A 22,804-nucleotide genomic window follows, 5' to 3' on the forward strand; every position below is an offset into this window, starting at 1 on the left:
AGGAATCCGTGAATAAATAGGTGGGGCTGCTCCACCAGTGCTTCTGGTGCACAACAAAAGGCTTCTGACTCTTAGTGCTCTCAGCCTCTTGGAGATGGTTTCTGGATATTCAGGTGCACACAAAGTACCACTCATGTCTTCTTTCTTCTTCCACAGAATTGGCTGCCTCCCATCCCCGGTTGGCCTGCCTCAATTCTGAATGCCTTAGAAGTTCCTTAAAGATGGGCAGGGTGTCACTTGGAGCCTCTGAGCTTTGCTTTCAGTTTACAGATTTCCCTCCTATGTGAGGAGGTGAAACCCTTCACTTTCTTCTGTGAGCCTTGACTCCATAGGACAGTGATGCATAGCATCAGCCTGAGACAAGTGCTACTATGCAGCGAACTATGGAGAGGTTCAAAACCAGGCAGAAGACCAGAGTTTTTGTCTCTACGCCAAACTAAAAAATGTAAAGAATGAAAAGGGAAGAGAGAAATGGGGATCTGGGGTCCACTTAAAAAAGATACATACACATAATGATCTCGACAGAAGTGATCCTTTAAAACTGCTGGTTACCTTTCTTGAACCTTTTTGAGAATACTACTGTGGAAGGTAAAAGTTCTACTTATAATTAAAACTCCCTACTGTCATGGAAGAGGGTTTGCTGTTTACTGAGCCAGGCACATGGGAGGAGATGGGGTAAGATGTGGAATGAATCTGAGTGTGGTGGTAAGACAGGCTGACAGAAGACTACAGGAGGGCTGCGAAGATGAGGACAGTGAAAAAGAAATGACCCAGAAGAAGATTCTTCTTTCCAGAGAAAATGCTATATGCTATAATATTTACCAGCTTCTCCATTTCCCTAAGACATTCAGTGAAAGAGGAACTTCTTGTTAATGAGTTTCTGAGAGCTGTTAAAATTTGGAGTCATACTTCAAGGTGAATTTGGGGGAAAACCTGATGCTCCATAGGAAGCTCCCAAGCTATTTAGTTTATAGTTAGAACTGGCAAGGACCTTTCCCAAGCTATTTAGTTTATAGTTAGAACTGGCAAGGACCTTTCCCAAGCTATTTAGTTTATAGTTAGAACTGGCAAGGACCTTAGGAATTCAGTAAACCCTTCAACTTCAGGTAGGCAGGTAGAAGACCAGAGGGCTAACCATGTTCACACAGCTATTTAGGAGGAAGGCTTATATCACAACTAGAGATCAGATATCTAACTCATTGGTAAATCTTAATTGTAACGAGATCTGAATACCTTCCAACTATTTTTCCTAAATAAAAGTCTCTGGGATTTCCATAATGCATGAAGATTGGGGGAACTAAGATTTACTTTATTCTCAGATTTGTGTTAGATGCTTTCTCTGCTCTATGCACCTTTCCTTCTTTCCTCCTTCTTCCAATATTTAAAGAAAATCTTCTCCGTGCTAGGATTATGAAGAGTCCCTGTCCCAGTGGCATTCTCTATGATGCAAATATAAAATATTTTCCATGATGGGTACTGTGGAAAAACCTAACTTTTAGGGGCCAGTGATTGATGAGGGAAGGTGACTTTAGATAGGGTCTGAAGAGAGTCTTCTCTGATATTGGAATGGAGTTCTGAGGGGTGAAAACCAACCCAGGCAGAGGGAATAGGATAAGGAATCCAAGATAGAAAAAAGCCAGTATGAACAGGACGAAGTAGGAGAAAATTCAAATTCCCTACAGGCCTGTAAGACCCTATGTGATCTTCCTATAATTGTCATGGGTCACATTATAGGGTTTAAAGTACGGAGCTGACATTATCTACTAAATATTATAAAAGATCCCTCTGGCTTCTGTGAGCAGTAGAAACTATAGAGAGATCAGAATTTTACTACAGTCATATCAAATCTGTGAATTCAGTATATACAGTCAAATACTTCCATCTCAAATGCCCTTATTGGGTGCAGACATATGTAAAACAGTTGGAATAACTGCTTTGGACATCATCAGAAGGACAGCAACTGAATTTATGCCTTAATTCTATCTTGTCTTGTAGAGCAATGGTTAATTTGAAAATGTGTCAGATCGTAGCCTGGGTATACTGTACTAATGTCAATATTTTTGCTATCTAATAGTACATAGTATTATACCTGAAATCTTCCAGTCTGGCAGGGTGCTATTACAAAAGATTGCTTAATTGTAGATCACTACTGTACATTTAAATTTCAGTAGCATATTAAATTGTCAGACTTAATTACCGTTATATGTTTAGATTATGCCACAGATTATTTAGTTCAGTACCTAGGTTTGCCAACCTGCTCTCCTTATGATGTGACAGGGCAGCAATTAGAGCATCACTGGAAAGCCTAGAGTTTCCCACGGAAATGTCCAGAAGGGCTGGCATTCTTTTTTATTTTTTAAAGATTTTTAATTTTTTTTTTTATTTATTTGACAGAGAGATCACAAGTAGGCAGAGAGGCAGGCAGAGAGAGAGAGAGAGGAGGAAGTAGGCTCCCCGCTGAGCAGAGAGCCCGATGTGGGACTTGATCCTAGGACCCTGAGATCATGACCTGAGCCGAAGGCAGTGGCCTAACCCACTGAGCCACCCAGGCGCCCCGAGGGCTGGCATTCTTATAGGTCTTTCAGAGAGTCCTCACTCTGCTGTCCCCAATCCCCAACACCCCTTGGTGAATCACTGTATGGAATAGTCTCGGTGGTCCAAGATGTCCTTCATATATAAGTTTATCATGACTGAAGATGTGAGAAAATCCACATTCCACAAAGGTCTCACCAGATATGCAAGGGCAAGTTTTCTGATCTTGGCACAATTAATTTTTGGGGCCCAAAAGTTCATTTGTTTGTTTGTTTGAAACTATGTGGGGCTGTCCTGTGCATTATTGGATGTCTACCAGCATCCCTGACCTCTACTCACTAGATGCCAATAGTATCCCCCCAAGTTGTGACAACCAAAACTGTCTCCAGACATTGTCAGATGGCCTTTTGGGGCAAAACTGTCTCTGGTTGACAACCATTGTCTTAGAAGAAGGGAAAGTGAACTGTTCATTAGCTAGTCTTATGTTGGAGTGCAGCATGCAAGATGTTCTCTGCCTCCTAGTAGAATTTCATAATCCTTTATACTGTCAATTCTTGGGGGCATATATTCCCATTTCCACCTTTTAGAGATGGTACAAGAGTAGTATTAATGTGAAATGGGAAGAATGTTAAGAGAACCAAACAGGCTTCTCCGAGGATTGGGAATCTTTAGATATAAACTCGAGGTAGATTCTTATAACACCAGAGTAATTGATGAAACTTCTGAATAATGATGCTTTGCTCTTCACAAGTTCATAATGTGACTTTACTGATGCTGTGGCACCAGATAAGCAGATTCCATGACCTTTGATAGGTGGCACAGTAGAGCCTGACTGGATCTGCATTTCCTGGTTACACAAAAGGGTATGATGACATCCATAAAAGAAATGGTGCATGGCCTACACCACACATTTTTCACTAAACTTTCGCTATTGTCTTAGGGGAAAGCACCTACTCATACTTCATAAGGATTGAAATTCTTTGATATTCCTTTATTTTTTCTGCCTCCTTTCCAAATCTTTCCCCCCCTCTCCTTTACCTCCTTCTACCAATTCCTCTTTCTCCTTGAGGGCAACCTCTTACTGTAACAGAGTTCATGGCACATCATACAAGAACATTGTTTTGTTGTATTAATATATAAGTGAAAAGATAAAAATCACTAGACATATAGGAAACTAGGACTAAATTCACATGTTTCTATCTTTCTAGCCTATATAAGATGTGAGACTTAAGTAAAACTAATAGTAGAAAGGACAAGTCACCCAGATGATTAAGTAGATGACCAATGTCAGTTTATCTCTGGCTTATGTTATGTGGGCATTTTCATTTGTATATTGATGATATTGCCTTTACAGTGAATACTTCTCTGTCCAGTCATAGAAAGTTGTAAGTATGGTGTGCTCATATACACACACCTACTCACACATATACCACACACATATCTCATGTAAATCTGAATGAGCTTAATTGCTATGCTAAAAATTTATGTGCAGAACACAACAGCATTTTTAGATTTGTTCATCAGTGAAATGGCTCATACTTCCTTAGTCTGGATTTTCATGGCACCTTGCTATTTATAAAGTGCTTTGTTATCAGTCTGCTTTGCAAAACACCCTGAAACTCTGGATGCCAAGTGGGCTTTTTTTACTTAGGAAGGGCATCTCAAGTAGCTGGCTCAGTTCACCTACTAAAGAGTAAGCTTGATTATTCATTTATTCCTTTGGCCCAGGAACCTTCTACTTTCCCACCTAGCAACAGTGATTTAGAAGTCAGAGAGAGTTCTTTTGGTTTCCTAATTTGACATATGAACGTTTTTATCCACAACCAGAATCCTGAAAGTCTTGCAATTCCTGTGATGTCTGACTGCTCCAAGTTCCATGCATAGTGGAACAGCTGTGTTCAGCATCTGTATGGGACTGCACAGAGGACTGAGTTCCTGATCCTGATGATCAACATCCCCAAGGGAAATGGCTGGATTAAGGGGACCACAACAATGATTTATTTTTATTTTTTGAGTTGAAAATATGTTTTAGATACGGAAAATGCTTCACTAATAACACTTTCATATTAGGTTGAATGTCTAGTAGTCAATTTTAGAAATAGATGAATAGATAAACCTTTTCCTATTTGAGGGGAGAAGGAAAACCACAATTTTTAGTGGGGATTTACCTCAAACAGTTGGGTACAGTGAAATGAATGGGAACTCCTCAAGAGTCCATTTTCCTGGCTCATTTGCTTCAATTCATTAAGTATATGGTAAGCATTGAAGTAACCATAATTGTACTAGGCATTAAGAGGAAGAGAAAGGGGCGCCTGGGTGGCTCAGTGGGTTAAAGCCTCTGCCTTCGGCTCAGGTCATGATCTCAGGGTCCTGGGATCGAGCCCCACATTGGGCTCTCTGCTCAGCAGGAAGCCTACTTCCTCCCTCTCTCTCTGCCTGCCTCTCTGCCTACTTGTGATTTCTGTGTGTCAAATAAATAAATAAAATATTTTTTAAAAAATGAAGAAGAGAAAGGAAGAAAAGACTTGATCTCCACCCTGAATAGATCCTGCTTCTCACATATCTTTCCAGTCTGAAGCTGCAATATGACATTCTTAGTCTAGGGAAGTTGGAAGAGACCTTAGATATAGTCTTCTAATGTTCATAGATTGAAAGCATCTTAAAAGAGTAAAAGAGAATTTATACTTCATTTTCTCAAACATAAGACTAGGAATAGTAGTGGAACATCTCTAAGATCCAGTGAGAATTGATACTACTACTATGACTACTAAATATTAATTATAATAATGAGCCAATTTCTATCTTAATTAATATTAAATTACTAATATTAATTAATAACAAAATATAATCAATTATATTAATATAAATAAATAATATATTATAACTAATTATATTAATATAAATAATAACAAAAATTAACAAAATAAAATAAACATATAAATAAAAACAAATATAAATAAAATAAACATGTAATTAATACCAAAAATATAATTAATACAAAAAATATAATTAATAACAAAAGCAGCACTTAAAATTCAGTGATTTTTCTTAAAATGGGAAAACAGCGTTACATATATTCCATTTAGAAGTTAGAAATAGTTTTTGGCTTAGGATTACCAAGAACTTAACTGTCTGCTACTTCTATTACAGAATTCTCAGAGTTGGGAGGGGTCTTTGAAGATAACTGACCAACATCCCCATGATCAAAGTACTTCAGAGAGGAGTTAATTCTCTTTCCTTACTCCATTCCTTTAGCCTCCTCCTGTCAGGGAGTTGTTCTTACGTGTTTCTCCCGGCGACTGATCAGAGCAGCTAATTCTCAGTGATCCAATGTTGAGGGTGGCCATGATGGTCTCTGTGTCTACCAAAGCTGGGTTGCTTGATGCCTTGCATGAAGAGGATAAAACAGCACACATGGAACATTCTTCTATGTTGGCTGCATGCAGGTCTTGAGGAAAGAGTGCAGATCCCTAATGAGAGAAAACCCAGTAGAGGAGGGACTCCTCAGATGGAGGGATTTTATATCATGACTCATGGTGATGGCTCTTTGTGGATGGTGCAGTTTTTGAACCAAAGCCACTTCAGGCTTCACTGACTCAGTTTTAAAACTTAGTCACCTGATACGTAAACACATTTAGCATCATTGATCATTAATATCTCAGTGCGACTAAATTTCACAGACCCTTTCCTGAGAGCAAATCTGAATGAGCCAAAGGAGTGTGGAGAAGGAAGATTACATTTAGATGATTCAAGTGAGAGAAGTAAAGTAGGGATAACAGTAGGGGTAAAGCTAAAGTTATGGATTTAAAGGCAAATTTTGTATCCCCACAATTTTGCTTGCAGCTGACCTTTCCTATACCCTCTAGATTAACTGGCATAGTGGTGGTTGCTTATTTCCCAATTTAGTGGAGAAATAGAGATATGTCTGGTCCTGGCTTCAGGTAGCTTAGGGATGAACACCAATAATTCCCAACACTAGCTAGATCTAGAGGTTTCTGGTTCTCTTCCTGTCTTCCTTTCTATGGCTTAAAGTAAGTGCAGAGAACTTTATGGTGGCTTTTTAAAAAAGCAAATGAAATTTGTTTCTTGAGAGAACCAGTTTTGAAATTTGAACAATATTACATATTGTCAGCATTATTTCATGAAAAAATTAATTGCTTAATTTAAAAATTAATTGCTTTTTTTAAAATCCAGGGAAATAGTGGCATACAATGGCATAGATGTGTATAAAGGTTCAGAGCAAATACAATTACAAACACAATGCCACATATGCATTATGAATCCATTTCTCAGAAATGTAAGCCTAATTCCTCCTCCTCACACATCTATCAGGGACCCTGTGGCATTATGCATTCCATAAAAATGTGTCTTCAGAAAAGATGAGGAAGTCAGACCACAAAGGCTATCTAGTATCAATATTTAGCTGTGGACATTAAGTCAAAATCAGATTCAGAAATGCAGAGAAACTCTTATTTATATAAAGACCATAAAATATGATTATAAACATAAACATAAAATGTAGTGGCTCCTGGGCATAAACTCAGGAGCCACAATATCTAGATTTAAATCTTTATTCTGCTGTTTACCTGCTGTAAACTTGTACAGGTTATCTACTCTCTCCATACCCAAAGTTCAACAACTTAAAATCTACCCCACGAATTATTTTGAGGGTAAAATGAGTTAATATATGTAAAATGCTTAGAACAGTTTTTGATACCAGTAAGCACTATATAATTACAAGCTACCGTTTTATTATTATTAATGCTAGTACCATTACGCTATATTATATTCACTATCTCTAATGTGACACTTACAGGTAGAATGAATATTCGGGGAAAATTCCGTAGAAATATCCATTCTCTCTTCAGGTAATCCAGACACCCAATGAACACAATGTCTTTCAGCTCCATTCGTGTATAACTGCTAGCTCTCAAGGGCATTACAAAATTCCGAAGCCCTATCAGTGTTGAGGTAGCATCTCCAAAGACACATGCTACTACGTGGTCCCGAAACTCGTGTTTTGACTTGTCCATTCGTTTCTAAGAATAAGCATGCCAGAGTCTGGTCAGTTTTAGAAACAAGTTGAGAGTTTCTCAAAGGAGGCTCCATCCCCTCATCCCAACTCTTCCAGGTGCATTCAAAGGAGGACTTTCATAAGGATAATTAAATTCTGCAAATTGCTCATAAAACAGAATTTACCTATTATGAGGCAATTATACTTTTTGCCTTTTTGTGGAGTTCCTTCTTAGTCCACTTTTTAAAGTCTTTTATTAGCATGGAGTGCATCAATTAAAGCTCAGTGTTATTCCCCAAGGTGTGAAACCATAGAAGCAAATGGGAAGTTACATCTTTTATTTTCATTATATGATTTTGGTCTTATATGTGCCATAGTAAGATTCAATGAAAAATTAAAATGTTACAAATTCTATTGTTAAATTTATGTCTTCTAGTGAGCCCTGAAAATCACACAAAGTTGTACAACATGTTGCAGTTTTTGGTGGATTTTTACACAGATGAAAATACCTATTAGTTTGGAACATATGAAATTGCCTTTTCATGGATCAAAATGGTTGAATATTGGTAACCTCATATAGTTCAACCTAACATACCAAACTCATTCAACAGATACTTTCCAAAGTTGAGGAAATTTGTTATGCGAAGTGCAGAAAAGAAATGAAAAGGTCACAAAAATTCTATTTGAACCCAAACATTTGAACATGCCAGTACTACCATCAGCATCACCAATTGTTAACATTTCCTCTATATCTCTAAGTACTACCTCCAAATAACCAGATACATGAAAAATATTTAGATGAGCTTTACCCCCACATTCACAGAGATTTTTAAGAGTGATAAATAATTAAAAAAATTTATTTGTTTATTTGACAGAGAGAGATCACAAGCAGGCAGAGAGGCAGGCAGAGAGAGGAGAGGAAGCAGGCTCCCCACTGAGCAGAGAGCCCGACGCGGGGCTCGATTCCAGGACCCTGGGATCATGACCTGAGCCAAAGGCAGAGGCTTTAACCCACTGAGCCACCCAGGCGCCCCAACAATAAATAAAATTTTTTTTTTTCAGACAAGTGATGAAAATTTTTTTTTAATTTTTTATTTTTTATAAACATATATTTTTATCCCCCGGGGTAAATAAAATTTTAAAAAGAGAGAGGGAGCTGATAATTCCTGCAGAAAACTCATTTCAAGCCTTTGTCTGATTTCTTCCAGGAATGAGTCAGCGCCTTCTCTTGTGGCTCTGGAATGGGCTAGATAGAGCACTGGATCTGGAGATCTGATTCTGTATTCTTTTTTATGACTGTGAACAAGCTAGGTTACCCTCTGACCCTCAATTTCTTTAAGTTTGAATGGTTTAAAAAATAAAAACTAATTCTGTTGTGGAAATGAAATAATATATTGGAAGTACAGTGTTCAACTCATTAGCTATTGTTCAATACCTTTAATCAACTCTGAATCTTTCTGAATTCCTAGAGTTTCAGAGGAGGACTCTTGGAAGCTGGTAGAGAATAGGTTAAATGCACGTAGAAGCACGTCATACATGAGTGTGGCCTATATTTCTCAGCACATGAAGACTCAGAATACTTCAAATGTGTATATCATCCTGCCCTATGCCCATCTTCTGCTGGGTTAAATGACAAGCTTCCGTGAAACAGGGGATGATAAAACCTAACAAGATAAATAAGTAACATCTGACATCTCCACAATTAGTTCGTCAAATTAGCATATACTAGGAAATACTCTCTTTTCAAAGGGAATTGCCCTGTGAGGGGAACTAAAGCTACTTGCCTGGAGAGCCTTCTTGGAGAGTGATGTGAATCTTAACCAAATCTATTAAATAATTGTCTCTAGCTAATCAATCCGATTAGTTTTAACTTGAATAATGAAGCCTCTAACAGTATTTAATGTAACATGCCTAAGTCCAAAGATTGCTCTTCTGAGTAGAACTAAACACTTAGAAATAAGATACATGGCAGAGTGCATTAATGGGCACAGCCAGAGAAGCAATTTCTCCAAGAAACTGTGGCACAAAACTGTCTTCCAATTGAGAAAGATGGTGGTATTGGGAGGACGGGAGGACGCACTATTTGTTCAAAGTAGCTGAAGTCAACCACTTCCACTTGACCCTTCTGCAAATGAAACCAAATTCAAAGCCTCTCTGAATTCTGCAATATGGACATTTCTCCTCTATGGTCACAAGTTTGAAAACCCTTAGAATTTCTTAAACTAGAAGCCCTTCTAAACTTATCAAAAGACTCAGTTGGTGTTCTGAACTATATTCCACATCAAGTATCATAAAGGAGATATCTATCATAGCAACCTGTCTCTGTGTTAAGAAGTACAGTATAATAAAACATCTGCTATTTCTGTTTCTTGGTCTCTTGGATGCCTCCATCTGCAACCAACTTCTCAACCTTTCTAATGATTTCTCTCCCACTGAAAACATGTTTAGCTTCCTCTTCAATGGTGTTTATTTTGCTTAGTTTACAAGAAGATATAATTACTAAATGGTGAATTTCAGTAGCAGCCCTAAAGGTTTTCTAGTTGATATGACAGCTCTGACAATTTTATGCTTCTGATCAAATGATTGAGCATGTTTTTACAAAAAAATTTATAAAAATATTCTGTTAGGACACTGGTACCAAGCCACAAGGAGTGTGTGTGTGTGTGTGTGTGTGTGTGTGTGTGTGTGTGTTTAACAGAAAAAAAAAGTGAACATAACTCTTTAGGAAAACAAGAAAAATATATAGTTATCAATTAGTCATAGTTGAAAAAATTATATAGGGTTCATACAACAATCACTTTGATTATGACACCTGGAAAGCAGGTGTCAGAGCGTGGATTAGAATACAGATTTTTAACATCTTAGTTGTTAGCATTTCAGTAAATTGAGTTAGTTCATTTCCTTGAGAGAACAGAAATAGAGACAGGATTCTAATATTTATTAAGATTCACCCATGTTATGCATCTAGGAGATACATTCTTGACTAATGTGTTAAGTATAAGTACAGCCAGCTTTAAGAGAAACCACTGTAGAAAATCCAAACTTTAAACCAATAATTAGGAAAATATTTACTTAAAAAAAAAAAAGGAAAGTCTTTGGAGCTGTTGTAAATGGTTTCCCTGGTGCATTTAAATTAATTAAATTTACTAGCAAAATAACAACATGTCAGGAGAACATTATTCTAAATAACTGACTCAGCTAAACTGTGAAAGGGGGGAAGAAGGACTTGAACAATCTAATTGTTTCAAATCCAGAATATTACCTGCATGGTCTTTGTCAAATGCCTCATCTGTTGCCCTACAGCCTGGTGAGGAAGGTGTTTTCCTTTGGAATTCACAGTTTACAAAGAAAAATGGCAGGTTCTTGCTTATAACTACTATAAGGACATTATTTACCCTAGGTATAGCTTTACCTTAATTGAAATTTGGTGCAAGATCACCTACCAGAATCACACTCTCCAAAGAGGTTGCTCTGCACCAATGAAACATGCCACTGCTATCAAGGTTGTCAGAATCTTTTTCCACTTCATACAGAAAAGTCCTAAACAGGGAAAATGGAGAGTTAGCTGAAAACATTTGTGGCACTGGTGTAACAAAGCCAAGATATCAAACGCATTAGAACCTTGAACCCAAAGCACAGAATAGCACAAGAATAACCTTGGTCTGTTGAGACTCCAGAATAAAGATTCATGTCAGAAGGACACCAAGATTTGAATTTACAGAGTGTATCACAGCTGAAGACGTACAAAGCACTTTGTGTGTGTATGTGCACATATGTATATTGCATGTGTGTGCATTTAGCAGACATATCAAGCTCTCCTTTTACCTTACATTATATGTGCCTTGAAGGTGGTTATTTTTGCTCTTGATTTTGTTACTGTAGTGATGCTACTATTGCTTGGGAGAAATCAGGGGAGGTGTTTGGGGCACCTGAGCATAGGTGAAGGCTGTGAGATTGAGTCATGAATGGTATCTCTCTCCTTGGCCTGTTTTCCTCCCCTCTCCTTTCCATATCTTTTTGTTTGAGTCTCTGTTGAAAACTTCCTCCTTATTACATGCATTTTATATTCTTTACAACTTCTATCACTGGCCTGCATTTGACTAAACTCTGCTCTAATCTTAGTTTGAGTCTTGTCAAAGCCCTCCACATGATCGCCCAACAGTGCGGTTGGGCACAATCCTGGTCATGTAATATATTCAACCACCCAAAGGGTTAGATGATCTTTGGGAAAAATCCCATTATATCTGAAAGAATGCATATTTGCTCAATAGAGAAGAAAGTAAGCCCTTCTAGAAGCACAGAAAGTTTAGAGTCTGGACCTATTTTAGTCAGGAGAATCAAGGCTTATTCTTCAGAAACAACCTCAAAATTCCAGGGGCTGAACATAATACAGGTTCTCACTCACACTACATATTGCTCAGGTGTCTGTGCTCCACACAGCCACTCAGAGTGGTGCAGAGGCTGTACCATCTTTAGAGTCACACACCTAGAACAGGCATCCTTCTTAGCCATTAAGGCAAGGGAAGAGAAAGGGACTGGAGAAACAAGCCTGGGCTTTTAACTGACCATGGCCCAAAGTGACGCACATCATTTTTTTATCATATTTCGTTGACCAGAACTTGTCACATGCCTCCTACTAACTTTATGGAGGTTGAGGAACATGGGAAGTGACTGAAATACTTGGTGAACATTTCAGTCTCTACCAGACTTTAAAGACCACTCCACATTTTAGGGATAAAGATCAAAGAGCTAACAAATGGTAAAGGTGGCATTTGAACAGAATGGCTGAGATTGAGGTTACTGATGCTCAGAAGATCCAATTCTCCTTCCTGTCTTTAACAAATGGGCAACCAGATGGAGCCACATGACTAGTTCTGGACAATGAGAAGTGATGGCTGATGTAGGGACAAGCTCCCGTGTGATTCTTCAGGCCCACTCTTGACATTTTGTAGTGATGACCAGCCCAGAGCTGAGTGCCCATATACAACAGAGTGCCCTGGCCTCAATGACCTGTGTTGGATATGTAACGGGAAGAAGAAAGGTACCTTTGTTATGTTCAGTCACTGAGATTTCGTGGTTGTTACTACAGCATCCATCCATCCTATTCTGACAGAAATGCCTATTCTAAAAAACACGTTGCATGGAATATTAGTAACTGGAGAAGTTGTGAGGAAATGCTTTCTGCAGTCAAATTAAGTTTGAGAAAAATGTCCCCTCTTAGATTCACTGCTCTTCAGTGTTATGAAAGGTTTAGAAAAGTCTTACAATAAAGAAAACCTTTTGAGTTTGTATAATCCAGTGTTTTACACACTTAGTTGACTGTACGCTCTTACCATCTACTGATTCATTTATTTATTTAAAAATATCTGTTACTATCTCTTGAGACACCTTTTGGGACATATGGTACAGTGTCATACTGTAGGTTTAGCCATGGTAATCAGTATGTTAGACAGCACTTTCCTGTGAGATTTTACTATTTGTCCTGGGAAAAATACAACATACTGTGTTCTGTGCTGCAGGGTGAAGGTTTTTGTTGTTGTTTTTCTGTGAATTAATGCAGCTTGTTATTCAACACCTGGCCCAAAGACTCAGACTCTAAGATAAAATCAAGCAATTTTAATCTCTTTAACCTAGTCAGTTTCGAAATTACTATCTTAAGTCACAATTTTTCAGACAAAGAAACTGAATATTGTCAGCTTAGAAGTGTCAGGCTTAAAGTAATAGGATAGAGAGAGGACCCAGAGAGGCTGACATGGGAGAAGAGTTTGGAAAGTTAAGAGCTTATTGTTTTTGTTTTTTAATATTTTATTTATTTATTTGAGAGAGAGACAATGAGAGAGAGCATGAGCGAAGAGAAGGTCAAAGGGAGAAGCAGACTCCCCATGGAGCTGGGAGCCGATGCGGGACTCGATCCCGGGAATCCAGGATCATGACCTGAGCCGAAGGCAGTCGTCCAACCAACTGAGCCACCCAGGCATCCCAAGAGCTTATTGTTAGTGAGATTGGCCAAAGCTGAGATACAATCCTTTGTATTCTTCCCCACTGAAGACTCCCTGTGAACTTAGTGGATTCTAGCCGTTTACCTGGCCAGAAGATGTTGCAATGTAAGCCTTAAGGTCAGTTTAACCAAAATGGGTTACCTTATTCTTTCAACTTAACATGCCTTTTGGTGGTTTAAATATCCTTAACTCGGCAGCTCCAACCCCAGATTCAAACAGCCACTCAGGCTCTCTTACTGCTACTACAAAGATACTACATAGGACTATAATGATAGCTTTAGGCCAAGCTGGTTAAAGAAACTCATCAGGAAACACACCTAAGACCAGAGTCTGTTTTTGATTTTTATGAGGATCTGGAGAACTGGCTCTGTTACTCATTCATACAATGTATTTTTCTTTCTACACGTACCTTCCTAGACACTGTCCCTCAGATGTTGATGTAATACACCAAAGTTACCTTCAGGAAGGTGGCCTCTTTCTCCCCACCCTCAGCATCCAAGTCTGGGACAACTGTTACTACTTTTCTTCTCGTCAATTTCTTCAGCCTTTTCACCTTTCCCCTCCTTTCACTCTTCCCCCCTTCTCCATCTCCATAATAAATGAAGATTCCTGCTCTGGAAATTAAATGTCCTTTGGATAATGGAAAATTATCTTCTCCCAAGCACATTTTAGCTTGACTTGGAATACCAAATCAATCACTGTACACTTTTCTATCATCATAAAAGCATGATCTATATACACAAGCTGTCACAGACAACATCTTTCTTTATTCTGATGTTATGGAAAACAGATATGCCTTAGAGGAAACACCTGTTGGAGACCTGCATAAAAGAAAAGGCTGGAGGATCCCCACTTCATCATAAAGGCATCCATCTGGTGCCCTTGCCAAGCAAAACCTGATGCAACTTATTTCACCATCCTTAACTATAGCTTCCTTCTGCCATATGCCTTGCAAATGACATGATCCTTGCAGAAATATACCTTCATAAAGAGAATAATAAATCATCTGTGGGAATGTGTGACACTAGCAGTCTTATTAACTAGGAAATGACGATCAGAACATAAAGGCTGGTGCTATTAGGGGGAAAAGGAGCCAGAGAACACTATCCAGGTCATCCGGGGCAAAAAGAAAAAGCGACATCCTAACCACAGGCAGAAGCCTTTTGCATGAGGCACCTTTCTGTGTAGGAGAGGCTGGCAAAGCAATATGGTAGGAGCTACCTGAGAGGGCCTTCAGCAGGACATGTTTGGAATAAGGGTGGGTGAGTTCACTGGTCACAAGATAGGCTTCTCCTTGCCCAAGCAAAGTAGGATACTTCTACCTGGGAGCATCCAGGAGCCATCAAACCTTGAAATGTCCTCAGAGTTAGGTCTCTGACTGCCATATTTGAAGGCTGACAGGTTCTAGTTTGCTGGTGAGAATAGCTTTTGTAGCCAGTCCACTTGAGGATGTGCAGAGCAGCATGGGAATGAAGGCTCCAGCTTTCTTTGCTGATGACTGCCTTTTTCTGGGCTGCTGTTGTATGCATACTTGTGAGTATGAGCTTGAACGTGTCCCAGCTAAGGAACACAGATTCTTTCCACTCTGCTTTCTGGAACCATTCTGAAGAGTACTTTTATTCTTCCATGTCCATAGCAACATACCCTCTATGAATCCTATCACTTAAAGGAAAATATAAGTGAAGGACCATGTGCCTTTGGTTTCCAATGGTGGCATCTGATGAAAGAGAGAGATCAAACCAAGTAGAAAACCCTCCATTAAGGTGGGGTAGGTTTCAGTGCCACATCAGGAAGCACAGTATCCAAGAGGGTAAAAGTCTGCTGTCATTATTTTCTCCAATTTACAGATTTGACTCAGATTATTCTTGAAGATTATCTACCATTAGATCGTCCACTGTTCACAATATCTATTATAAAGTTTAAAAGGCACTGACAGGTTCCCCCCCCCCTCTTTTGTAGCCTTCATTTTTGGATGTGTTAGGAAATCCTGGCACATAACCATTCTATCTGAAGACTTTTTAAAACTCCATAGGTGGCTTGTAAATTCTTAGGAGAGAGCTTTCTGGCCTGGATGTAGAACAATTTATTTTCTTTTTTGCTCAAGACTTGAGTTAAATAAAAGTAACAAGTCTCAAAGTCTTAGCCTAGAAAAGACAAGTCCCTTGGCTAAACATTGGGAAGCAGTGGGGAGGAATGTGTCAGTGTGTCCAGGAGTTTCAGTGCCTTTCTTGGTTCAGTCTTTGGAAAAATCCACTGAAACTATATCTTGAAGGCAGTGACCAAGTTCCCACCAAAAATGGAGGGAAAATCCTCTGTTCCACTGATGCCTTTGGTGCTGTTAAGAATTTTGAATGCTCCAGCTGCCCTCTCTCTAATGACTTCACATATAGTGATGAGATTACTCAGTTTATACTTAATCTGAAAATACTAATTGATTGTCAATTCTGAATACCACCATTTGTGTTCTGGGAAGAAGACAATCACCTAAAATTTGGGAATCTGAGAGCAAGTTGTATAATCAGCACTTCCCACTCCATCCTGTGCCTGTCTCTTTCTCTCCCTGTCTTGTGCACATTTATACACACCCCTACATACTACACACATGTGATCATCAAATTCAGAATATGAGCCTATATGGACACATTATGATTTCATTTTTCTCGGTTTCACCTGGTCACCATTTATTCATAACAAGGCATTTTCTTTCCTTCCTTCCTTCCTTTCTTTCTTCCTTCCTTCCTTTCTTTCTTTCTTTCTTTTTTTTAAACCTTGGAGAGAAACTTAAGGTTTAAAAACATGGATAATTTTTTACAGTCCATTTCCCTGGGAACCTGTGTCTGAGCAAATGGAAAAGGGTTCCTGCGAGGTCTGAGAAATTTTCAGGACCAAGAAACTATGTAAGAATCTCAGGAAGGAGAACACAGTCCACCTTCCCCGTTAGAAAGCCCTCTGTGATCACTTCCTTTTCCATGAGAAGGAAAAATGGTGCACCAAGCTCTGTGCCCTAGCCTCCAGCTTGACCAGATATCATTACTGCAACTCCTTTACTATAAGGTAAAATGCAAAAAAAACCTGCCCTGAAATCTCATGAGATAGTCTATGTGTTGACAGCAGGTTGCTTATCTCCCAAGCATCATGCCCTCTTGATTGCCATGTGGGAAGCCTTAGGCAGGAAAGGGAATGGCTGTCACTGTGTGCTCAGATGGAGTTTCCCAGGACAGAAGACTTCCAGCCCTAAAATTGGGCACTCTATTATTAGAATGGGGAAAAGCCCATAGGAGGGAGGAAATGGGAAGGAAAAATAAAACACTTGAAACACTATGCCCAGAAAACCTTCCACACCTCTGTCTATAGGTGGGTTTAGTTGATATCCAATGGAAGAAATGATATTTGGGTGGTCAGAGACATGCATGTTTTAAGACATACAGAGAATTATATCTTCCAACCTTCTTCTGATTCCTGTCTCTTGAGTCTTTGCATAAGAAATTACTGAGTATTATAAACTTAAATAGTGAGGTTTGTGGGTATAATTTTTTAAAAATCTGTAAATGGCATTTTAAAAATACATATTAAATATAATACATAAAAATACATATTAAAATTCAAGATATCATTGTGTTCAGTATAATCTTATTTCAGTCTACATAGGAGAATATAAACTGTGTGCTAATGTAAACCAAATCAGCTGTGAACAGAGTGTTCTGTTTGCCTTTAAATGTTGCTTTACAGATGGAGTCTATCAAATCCATGGCCTCTGTTTTCAGTGTTTACAATTTAAAATCTCCACAAAGACATTTTTCTACCCTCCTGCTTAGAAGTGAGACACAAGGTCAGAGTGGTCCCAGACCAGATGAAGGCAAGAATAGGATGGTGTTTCTATTAGATAAATTCACATCTGAACGTACATGTGAGCTTCTCTCTGTTAAGCTTTGCTTATTTCTGATGACTACAAACTGACAGCTTTCTTTAGAGCATTTTCTATGAAAACATACATGTAGGCATCTCAGAATTTAAATGGTTACCAAACAGACGATCAAGGAGAAAGATGAAAAAGACAGTTTCCCTCTTCTTTGCCCATTCCCCAGACAGACCGTCATTTAAATCCCTTTATATCTTATGGATATTGCATTTAGGATTTCCTACAATGTGAGGACAAATGAGGCATGACCTGAAGCAGCAGGTACTTCTAATGAAGGCTGGAGTTTGTGCCCTCGGTAGAAGAGCCTGGGGCTCCGGTCAAGCTACACATCTCAGGAGAACAAGCTCCACAGCCAATCTTTCCAGCGTAAAGCTGTATTTTTAGGTGCTCTTTTCCACACACCCCAACACCTTCTAAATATCAAACGACATATTAAACACAGAGGTTGACCTAAATGAAAAATATTTTCCACAGAGTTTGAGATACAGTCTTCTCTATTCAGTGGACTAGGAACTGAACAATCAACTCCGTTACTGATACTTTTGATCCTAACACACATTTCTAAAGCAAATATGAATTTCAGGCCAAAGGCTTTTACTTCCGTGTTGGGATATGGAGGTGGGAAGTAGGAATTTGATATATGTGAAAACCAAATTTTTCACTGTATTGATACACTTTCTAAGGTTTTAAGGGATTGAGCCTGAGTCAAAGATTAGCATAAACAAAACAATTTCCTTGGGCACCAGGTAAGCAGTTTGGTCTGGACAATTACCAATAATCATAACCCCTCAGAAGAAAATTAAGATGGGAAAAAATAGCATCCACCACAATGTTACTGGTTTGAATGTGTGCATGTGCTTGTATAAATATGCTTGTGTGCATGTGTGTGTACTTGTGTGCCTGGGTGTGTGTGAGAGAGAGACAGAGAGAGAGACAGGGAAGAGGTATCAAACTGAATGGTATAAATTGTGCAGAGGAAACACAACTAATTTCAGGGTACATGAATACTATTTGGTGTTCTTCCTAAATAGGAGGTTGTTTGTGAATTCTCCTTATCTACATTCCTTAGTTTTTCTGACATTCCTGTTGCTGATGTCAACATGGAGAGAGATTATCAGTGTGCTGGGGACTAGAGATTTTTGGAAACATTGAAAGGATTTAATGATGTGTTGAGGGCCATAGACTTTAAAAATTTCCTCCCATCTGGAAGCCATCACTGGAGGAAAGGCTGTTGAATAAAGGTATCTTGAATGTTAGAATATTTTACTTAGCACCAGTGACCTGTCAAGAAGCAATGGGGATAATGGAGGGGGAGGCCACTTGGGATCACTCAGGACATGGGGCCCTCCTTCTGCTCAATGGGCTGCATGACGGCTCTTTTTTAAAAGTGGCATGCCTTGATGAAATGTGAAAAGTTAGAAGTAGGAGCCTCTGGTGGGAGGGAGAAGGTTGTGATTAGTGTTCTTTAACGACAAGAAGAAGTGATTAAAGCCAGGCTGTTATTAGGGATGAAAGCTAAGAGTCAGGGTTTTTTCATGTGAGGGGCTATAGAAGAGGATCTGCAACATGAGGTGGACATAACAAGGCAGGAGAGTCACTGGCACTCTCACTAGGGGTTCCCCAGGTTTTAGCTCTTTAAGTTAAGGATGAATGAGAAAGAAGGAGGAAAGAAGTAGAATGTCCATCTTGTCTGTTCACCTTTAACTTGAAATTGAGTTTCCACAGCAGGTCAAGTCCTTCACTCCCCTTATGTGTCACTATGAAAGTGACGTTCACATTGGGATTTCCTGAAGCCGAGCCTGTTGCATCAAAAAACAATCTGGATGCTCTACCTCTCACCTCTACTGCTTATGCTCCAGAAGGAACTTCCCAATGTTGTTTACTTAATTGCAGCCATTTAGAGAGGGGGGGAAGGCGGGAGGGAGGGAGGGAGAGAGAGAGGAGAAAAATGAATGGTTCTACAAGCTTTTTGTGAACTTTGTTATAATTTAAAAATTACCACCAAATAAAATTCCTTTGTATGTCTCCCGTAAACATCTCCTGTGCTATGGAACCACTGTGCATGTTGATAAGTGAGTTTTGTCTTGGATCTTTCTCGCCTCTTTCAGAGAAGGGACAAGATTATCCAATGGCCCAACACACTAGTCACCCAGCAGGCAGAAATGCATGCCTGTCCCTCTTTACTGTTGATGTAGACCAAATGGAAGACCCCAAATAGTGCATTGTCAAAGGTTTCAGCTAAACACTCTGCCTTTTGTACATTAGAATAAGTTGACATTTGCACAGAATTATACAGACTACTTAATGCAAATAAAAATGGTATCTGCTTTCCTGATGAGTACTTCCTTGACTGTTTTATAAGAATGCAAATGATATCCTATCATCCCTTTTCCCTCCATATCAAAATCTCCATGAAATAGATTCCAAATTATGTCTGAGCTTTCATCACTCTGTGAAAGAATAAAGAAATTATATGCTCTGTGAAATCTTCCAACCTCTTCCATTAGAGCATCTGAAAGGAACCCATCCTCTCTCACTCAGGATGCTAGGGTAAAAGTCCAACAGCAACCATGCCACGTGTCTTAATGGTTATTTTATTCCACCCGTTGATTCTTTAATCTTCTATATTATTTATTAATTTGTTTTGCTTTCAGTGGAAAATTGAGATTATATCATTGAAAAGTCACTTTTTATGTGGGCCCTCTTCATTAACCTCTACTCTTCCAAGCTTTTGAACATCCTTTTAATTTAAACTCAAAACTTTTGGTAATAGTTTGGGATGAAAATTAATGCCTTGGTGAAATTATCTTAAAGTTAATCTTCACCTATTATTTCCAGACATCTGATGAGATACTATTAACCTCTCTATCTAGAACAGGATCAACAAGTTATTTTAAATGTGAGGGAGCTGGGCAGATAGTAAGTATGTTAAATTCTGCAGGTCAAGAGAAAAAAGAGATACTATGAGGTAGTTGTATAAAAAAACAGAAATTAAATTTTCACAATTTCTCATGATGATATTCAAAATATAATTAAATAATAGTGAAGAAAAACAAAAAGGATGAGGAGGAGAAGAAGAGGAAGGGGGAGGGGTTTTTTTGGTATTACAGAGCTACTAATAAAAGTAAAGATTTTTTTAAAAGATTTTATTTATTTATTTATTTGACAGAGGAGAGAGAGACAGTGAGAAAGAGAATACAAACAGTGGGAGTGGGAGAGGGAGAAGCAGGCTTCCCGCTGAGCAGGGAGGCATGCAGGCCTCCATCCCAGGACCCTGGGATCATGACCTGAACTGAAGGCAGATGCTTACAAACTGAACCACCCAGGTGCCCCAACTTTATGCTGATTTCATTAAGAAACATTATAAAACCTACAGTGAATGTTAAGTTTTAAGCCATTTAGTGTTCTATAATAGTGATCTTGGGCAGTTCTCCAGAAAAATTGCAATCTTTACCTAGAGCTAAAAAAAAAAAAAAAAAAAAAATCAGTGCTAAGCTCTTAAGCTGCTTTGTGGTAGGGTAAGTCAAAATATTCAGTTTATTTTCTGAGAAAAATTCACAGAACTAACAAGAGAGAAGTCCATGAGAGCAAATGAAATTCATCATTGACAATACTAGCCAAATAAATATGATAAACTCAAATATTTTCCACAAAACACCTGCTGATGAATAATACAACGAATAACAAGAGTATTTACACACCTTATATTTCACAAGTTTTGTAAATTTGTCTAAGTAGAATTTGTTGTTGTTGTTGTTGTTCTATGTGTATTTTTTACCTCTATCAGCTGAAATACATCTTAGCAGGTTCCACTTCAGATTGTACTGGATTAGTGTTTTCTCAGCTCTTTTGAAGACATTTTCGCAGGTAGTTGGGCCATGCAGACTATTCGCAGAGGCTTATTTTTCAGTTATTTCAAATTCAGCATTGGCTCCCTTAATGAACAATAACTAGACAGTATCAGTAACATTTGTTGACTCACAAGAAGCCAAGGAAACCACTCAAAATCATTTGCCTTGTTGGGGCGCCTGGGTGGCTCAGTGGGTTAAGCCGCTGCCTTCGGCTCGGGTCATGATCTCAGGGTCCTGGGATCGAGTCCCGCATCGGGCTCTCTGCTCAGCGGGGATCCTGCTTCCTCCTCTCTCTCTCTGCCTGCCTCTCTGCCTACTTGTAATCTCTCCCTGTCAAATAAATAAATAAAATCTTTAAAAAAAAAAAAAAAAAAAAAAAAAAAAAAAAAAAAAAAAAAAATCATTTGCCTTGTTTTTTAATTGACTATTGAGATTGCTCCCAATGTCAACTCTTCAAGCAACTGTTTCTGCTGAATGGTCAATAGTATTAAATAATTTTATTTCCTATGGACACACTCACTGGATGTTCATAACAATTTAACTGGCTTACCATTAGTAAATGGCTTTCCTTGCTTGGTTATCATAAATTTTGGTTGCAAATTCTATGTGATTACATAGTCTTTTCAAATTTTCTTTTTTTTTTTTTTTTAGATTTTACTTATTTATTTGACAGATCACAAGTATGCAGAGAGGCAGGTGGGGCGGTGAGGGGGAGGGGGAAGCAGGCTCCCCACTGAGCAGAGAGCCTGATGCAGTGCTCAATCCCAGAATTCTGGGATCATGACCTGAGTTGAAGGCAGAGGCTTCAACCCACTGAGCCACGCAGGTGTTCTCAAATTTTCTAATTTTTTAAACAAGTGCTTTACTGCAACAAGGAATACTGCAATAATATATAATACATAATAATATAATAAATGTCATTTTTTAGTTTTATGGCAGCTCCCTGGATATAACCACCCACAAATAAAGCCTTGTCTTTATTTGACCTGACTTGGAGCTTCCTGGGGGGAATAGTTGGTTCCCCTAGAGAATTTTCCAAAACTGGTAAGCAGCAGTTGCTTAAAATTGCAGATAACTGAGGAAGAGATAGAGTGTGACAAAAAAAAAAAAAAAAAGGAGAGCCCAAAATCTTCAAACAGAGAAGCTGGAGAATGAGAAGTCCATGGGAGCTTTGAAAGCTTTGATTTATTCATTGCAGGAATCTAAAAGGAACCACATGCATGTACAGGGCTATGTACATGATGCCAAAGAGATCTGAGACATCACTAATCTCTTCTTGAAAATCTGCACAAACAAGAAGTGAAGGTTAGGACAGAGATGTAAGCAGCTAGGGTGCTGAAGGCATCCCCCAACATGCAAACAGAGCCCCTTGGCAAAGGTGGAAAGATTTACTGGTTCAAGGCATTTAAGGAAATCTCAGTGCAATCATTAGCTAACCACAAAGCTGAGTGTGTACAGACTTGGTGTCAACACACCACAAAGAATATAA

General features: G+C 38.7%; 1 protein-coding gene across 1 annotated transcript in view; it reads right to left on the reverse strand.

Moving 5' to 3' along the window:
- Positions 1-22,804, reverse strand: part of KCNU1 (potassium calcium-activated channel subfamily U member 1) — a 149,851-nt gene that overhangs the window by 18,570 nt on the left and 108,477 nt on the right. The window contains exons 20-22 of the mRNA XM_059156311.1: positions 10,990-11,086; positions 7,347-7,571; positions 5,816-6,002 (exon numbers count right to left, since the gene is read on the reverse strand). Of these exons, the coding sequence (XP_059012294.1) occupies positions 5,816-6,002; positions 7,347-7,571; positions 10,990-11,086 (509 nt within the window). The remainder of the gene's footprint in view (positions 1-5,815; positions 6,003-7,346; positions 7,572-10,989; positions 11,087-22,804) is intronic.

The sequence above is a fragment of the Mustela lutreola genome, chromosome 18 (assembly GCF_030435805.1).
Source record: "Mustela lutreola isolate mMusLut2 chromosome 18, mMusLut2.pri, whole genome shotgun sequence".
In the NCBI taxonomy this organism is placed as follows: Eukaryota; Metazoa; Chordata; class Mammalia; order Carnivora; family Mustelidae; genus Mustela; species Mustela lutreola.